The 6,000-nt window shown below is 35.7% G+C and overlaps 1 protein-coding gene across 6 annotated transcripts in view; it reads left to right on the forward strand.

Moving 5' to 3' along the window:
* Positions 1-6,000, forward strand: part of cher (filamin-A) — a 754,003-nt gene that overhangs the window by 638,497 nt on the left and 109,506 nt on the right. For all 6 annotated transcript variants that reach the window (XM_067140703.2, XM_067140704.2, XM_067140705.2 and 3 more), the window contains one exon: positions 2,315-2,455. In XM_067140703.2, the coding sequence (XP_066996804.1) occupies positions 2,315-2,455 (141 nt within the window). The remainder of the gene's footprint in view (positions 1-2,314; positions 2,456-6,000) is intronic.

The raw sequence follows: 6,000 nt of genomic DNA on the forward strand, positions 1-6,000 counted from the left end.
TTTCCTGTCCCATCGTTGCCATAAGACCTATCTGTGTCGGTGCAACGTAAAGCCAATTGTAAAAAAGAAAGAAAAATCTAGCTTTGGTGGTGAGGTCATATGAGCTGAACGATGGTTACCTAGCAGAATAATGGACTCTGTCATGGAAGAGAAGTAGAGGTATGCTTGATTTTTAATGATATTATGATAATAGGTATGGAATTAAACAAGGCCACAAAGCTAGTCGGAAATAAAGGATGTGGAGGCATTTGGTTAATTCATAAGGGCTTGCGGACTGAACGTTGAAAGGCATAACAGTCTATAATCATGTATGTATGTATGTATGTATGTATGTATGTATGCATGTCAGGACACTATCATATTGTAATGTTTTGATAAACGCTAAATGATTTTAAGTATTGAGAAGGTGGAGCAATAAATCTTGTATTCATTTTAAGTTAAGTCTTAACTCAATACGGAACCCAACCATGAAGTTTATTACTTTAAATACTGATATGTGACTTGAGAAAGTATAAGAGAGAAATACAAGAGTAGGTAGTTTGAAGAATGGGCAGTGAGAATTATGTGGATAGAAGCAAGACAATAGTGATTAAAGGAAGGAGGGAATGAAAGGGAGCAATACAGTTTAGAGACAGTTACTGAAATTGTGGGGTTGTGAAGTTCCTAGGAAGTGAATTAATGGAAAATTCAAGAGTGGATATGGAAATAAATAGGACAGTACAACTTGGGAATGTTTTCTTTTTTTTTTTTTTTTTTTGCTAGATGCTTTGTCGCACCGGCACAGATAGTTCTTATGGTGGCCTTAATTAAGGTACAGCCCCAGCATTTGCCTAGAGTGAAAAATGGGAAACCACGGAAAACCATTTTCAGGGCTGCCGACAGTGGGGTTCGAACCTACTATCTCCCGAATACTGGGTACTGGCCGCACTTAAGCGACTGCAGCTATCGAGCTCGGTGGAATGTTTCCTATCTGCTGTGGTAGATAAGGTATACTGATGGAAGCCAAAGAAATAATGTACAAGGCTTATAACATAATATGCAGTTGAAACCTAATCAGTGACAATGAAGGATAAAGAATGAATACAGTGTGCTGAAATGTGCAATGTGTCACAGAAGACAAAGGGAAAGAGAAATTAAAACATAGAAGGAATTAAAGATGGAAGAGTTAAGTGATAAAAACCAACAGACTGTGACAGTTTGAACATGATACATGGGTGAACATAAAAGAATGCCCAAGTAAACTGTAATTTAATTATGTTACAGCACTTACCTTGCCAAGTTCAGCATGCATAGTCGCAAATCTTCCTAAAATTTACGATGCAACAGTCTTTACTTTGAAATCAGCAGACTCACTCTTAACAACTCATGCACACTGACAAAGCTCATGGTATTGTAGGAAGCTACTGAATAGAACAGAAATGTGGTGCAAAATGCCAAGTAGATAAAGCTGTGCTCCCAAGTATTTGCCATAAAAATAACAAGGCTTTGAATTCTAGGGCTAAGCGAGCTGTCACAGGGTTGCACAATTCTGAATATATAAAATCCTTATCAGTTCAGAATTACTTACTGACCTTCATGAAATTCTACAAAATCAAAATACTAGGCACTAGTCAAACTTTGTGACAACTCTGGTTTTCCCTGTCATATTTCATTCCAGCAACACTCTCCAGTATCATTTCATTTCATCTGTCAGTCATTAATCATTGCCTTAGAGGAGTGCAACAGACTTCGGCAGCCAGCACAATTCCTATCCTTGCCGCTAGTTGGGGGGGCTTCATCATTCCATTCCTGACCTGGTCAAATGACTGGAAATAGGCTGAAGATTTGTTGATTACTTTGTGACAGCTTATTTAACCTACTGTCATTTAATGGTAAAATTCTGATAGATTCAAGAATAACCCTGGGAAGTTCTGAAGGTTGGCATTTCGTTCTACATTCGTATCTCCTGTTTCCAGTTAGTAATACTCAAAATGCCTGTAAACATTTTGCCTAGCAGAGACATTCAAGGAATATCTTGTACATAAATTTATTTATTTATTTATTTATTTATTTATTTATTTATTTATTTATTTATTTATTTATTTATTTATTTATTTCAGTTTTCTTGCTTGTATTCTGGAGTGTATGTTTCAAAGTTAAAATTTAATATGCAATTCCTCTAGAAAAGCATTGTAAGAAATCTTGCAATGTCCTTTAATTAATGAATATTGGTATGATTCAGTGTGTTGATACAGTTGTATCTTCTAATCTGTGTTAATTTCCTTCTTCAATTGTACTGAACAAGTTGTAAATGTGGTACCTTTTACCTTTGCAGCTGAAGTCAAGATGCCCAGTGGTAATGTAGACAAGCCTATTATCGAAGACAACCGTGATGGAACTGTGAGCATCAAGTACGACCCTCGCGAAGAAGGTCTGCACGAATTGTCTGTCAAATACAATGGCGAACACGTACAAGGTCAGTTTAGCCACAACATCATTACTTTACTTTGTATAGTCTGTATAATGTCTTCTGAAGTATAGTTTTTTGTTTCCATTAATTGAGAAGTCCAAATTTATTTTGCTTGCTCCTCTCATACCATCCTCCTTTGTAGGATAATGCTGTTGTTTCTTCACAGAAATAGTTATTCACAATGAATTCAAACATTGGATTCTTAATCTATATATATAAAATAACTTGTCCTGACTGACTGACTGACTGACTGACTGATTCATCATCGCCGAGCCAAAACTACTGGACATAAAGAAATGAAATTTTGGGGATATATTGATATTAAGATGTAGGTGCTCGCTAAGAGAGGATTTTTGGATATTCCTTCGCTAAGGGGGTGAAAAGGGGGGATGAAATTTTAAAATGAGTGTTTCTATATCTCAAAACTTTAAAAGTTTACAGATGTAAAAATTGGTATTTAGAATCTTCTTTAAAAATAAGGAAACACGTATTTTTTTGTTTTCAGAAAATCCCAATAGGAGGGGTGAAAAAGGGTGAAAATGGGGAAAAATGGGTTGAATGCCTTTAATCAGGATACCGGTACTTATATCTCAGAAACTGAAGATATTACAGACCTGAAAATTTGTACTTTTGATCTCTTTTAAAAATAAAGAAACACGTATTTTTTGTTTTTGGAAAATCCAATTAATGGGAGGGTGAAAAGGGGGTGAATTTTTAAAATGAGTGAATCTATATCTCCAAACTTTTACAGTTTGCAGATGTAAAAATTGGTATTTACAATCTCCATTAAAAATAAAGAAACACGTATTTTTTGTTTTCGGAAAATCGCAATAGGAGTGAAAAGGGGTGAAATGGGGGTTGAATGCCTTTAATGATGCTACTTATATCTCAGAAACTGAAGATATTACAGACCTGAAAATTGGTGTTTGGGATCTCCTTTAAAAATGAAGAAACACATATCTTTTTGTTTCTGGAAAATCCAATTAAGGGGGGTGAAAAGGGGTAATATTTTAAAGTGAGTGTATCTATATCTCAATACTTTTAAAGGTTATAGATGTGAAAATTGGTATTTAGAATCTCCTTTAAAATTAAAGAAACACGTATATTTTGTTTTCGGAAAATCCTAATAGGAAGGGTGGAAAAGGTTGAAAAAGGGGTCCAATGCCTTTCATGAGTCTACTTATATTTCAGAACCTGAAGATATTACAGACCTGAAAATTGGTGTTTGGGATCTCCTTTAAAAGTAAAGAAACACGTATTTTTGTTTTATTGGAATATCCAGTTAATGGGGGGGGGGGGGTGAAAAGAGTGTGATTTTTAAAAATGAGTGTATCTATATCTCAAAACTTTTAAAGTTTATAGATGTAAAAATTGGTATTCTGAATCTCCATTAAAAATAAAGAAAGATGTATTCTTTTGTTTTCGGAAAATCCCAATAGGAAGGGTGTAAAAGTGTGAATAATGGGTTGAATGCCTTTAATGAGGCTACTTATATTTCAGAACCTGAAGATATTACAGACCTGAAATTTGGTATTTGGGATCTATTTAAAAGTAAAGAAACACGTATTTTTTCGTTTATGGAAAATCCAAATATTGGGGATGAAAGGGGGGGGGGGGTGAATTTTTTAAAATGAGTGTCTCTACATCTTAAAACTTTAAAATTTACAGATGTAAAAATTGGTAGTTAGAATCTCCTTTGAAAAAAAGGAACACGTATTTTTTGGTTTCCTGTAAATCCAAATAGGAGGGGTGTAAAAGGGTGAAAAATGGGTTGAATGCCTTTAATGAGGATACACATATCTCAGAAACGAAAGATATTACAGAACTGAAAATTTGTATAGGGGATCTCCTTTAAAAATAAAGAAACACGTATTTTTTAGTTTTTGGAAAATCCAATTAATGGCGGTTAAACAGGAGTGACAAATTGGGGTGAATTTTTTGAAAGACGATATCTACAGAATATCTTGGAAACGTAAAATGTTACAGGCGTAAAACATGGGTGTTTGGAATCTCCTGTAAAAAATTAGATGGATGGCTTTTCCGGCGTTTGCTCTATTAACCAGCGTTTCGTCTTAGGTCTGACACTAGACTCTTCAGAGTGGGATGTGTCAGACCCTACCCACTGACGCTGGGGTGTATGCAGGTGAACTTATCAGAAGCTTATTAATGAAGCACAGTCTGATAACTGCATACGGGAGATAAAACTCCACAATGGAATTAATGCCTGCTTCTGATAAGTTCACCTGCATACACCCCAGCGTCAGTGGGTAGGGTCTGACACATCCCACTCTGAAGAGTCTAGTGTCAGACCTAAGACGAAACGCTGGTTAATAGAGCAAACGCCGGAAAAGCCATCCATCTAATTTTTGATATGCTCTATTGGTGGAAAAGAATCTAATTCCCTCCATGGGAACTTAGAATTTCCATCTCCTGTAAATGTAAAGAAACATAGGTGATTTGTTTTTGGAAACTCCACTTAAGGGGAACTAAAAAGGGGTGAAATTTTAAAATGAGAATTTTTACAGTATATCTAAAAAAACCTAACATGTTACAGAAGTGAAAAATGGTATTTTTTATCTCTATTAAACATAAATAAGCGTGTATTTTCATTTTTCGGAAATACCACTTGGGAGGAGGGGGGTAAAAGTGACTGAAAATGGTGTTGAATTCTTTTAATTAGGCTACTGATATCTCAAAAATGAAGATGTTACAGACTTACAGACGTGAAATTTGATATTTGCAATCTGCTTTAAAAGTAAAGAAACACGTATACTCGGAAAATCCAATGAAGGGGGGGGGGGTGAAAGAATTGAAAAATTAATTGACTTAATTGTATGAGAATACATACATCTAATAAAAATTAAAGTTGTTACAGACGTGAAAATTCGTATTTGGATCTTCTTTAAAACAAAGGAAAACGCGTTTTGGGGGGGGGGAACCATCTTGGAGAGCGAGAGTGTAAAGGAGTTGAATTCCTTTCATGAGGACACATAAATCAAAAACTGAAGAAGTTAGAGTCGTGATAATTGGTATTTAGAAGATCCTTTACTATTAAAGAAACAAGAATTTTTTGCGGGAAAATTCACTTAGGGGGTGGGGGGTGGTAGTGTGAAATGAAGTGAAGAAAGTAAATTATTTTTATGGGGATACTTATATCTCAAAACTGAAGGTAATAGACGTGAACATTGGTGTTTGGAATCTCCTTTAAACATAAAGAAACAAGCCCTTTTAATATTTTTGGGGGGGGGGGGGGCGATAAATAAACTTAACGGCGATGGGGTGTAGAAGGAGGTGAGACCAATTGATTTTACTGTTCTTAATGTACTTATAGGGATCCTTCGTTGCTCAGGCGGCAGCGCGCCGGCCTCTCACAGCTGGGTTCCGTGGTTCAAATCCCGGTCACTCCATGTGACATTCGTGCTGGACAAAACGGGGGCGGGACAGGTTTTTCTCCGGATACTCCGGTTTTCCCTGTCATCAGCCATTCCAGCAACATATATTAATAATAATAATAATAATAATAATAATAATAATAATGTTCCGGACCGTCG

Source organism: Anabrus simplex, chromosome 2 (assembly GCF_040414725.1).
Source record: "Anabrus simplex isolate iqAnaSimp1 chromosome 2, ASM4041472v1, whole genome shotgun sequence".
Classification (NCBI taxonomy): domain Eukaryota; kingdom Metazoa; phylum Arthropoda; class Insecta; order Orthoptera; family Tettigoniidae; genus Anabrus; species Anabrus simplex.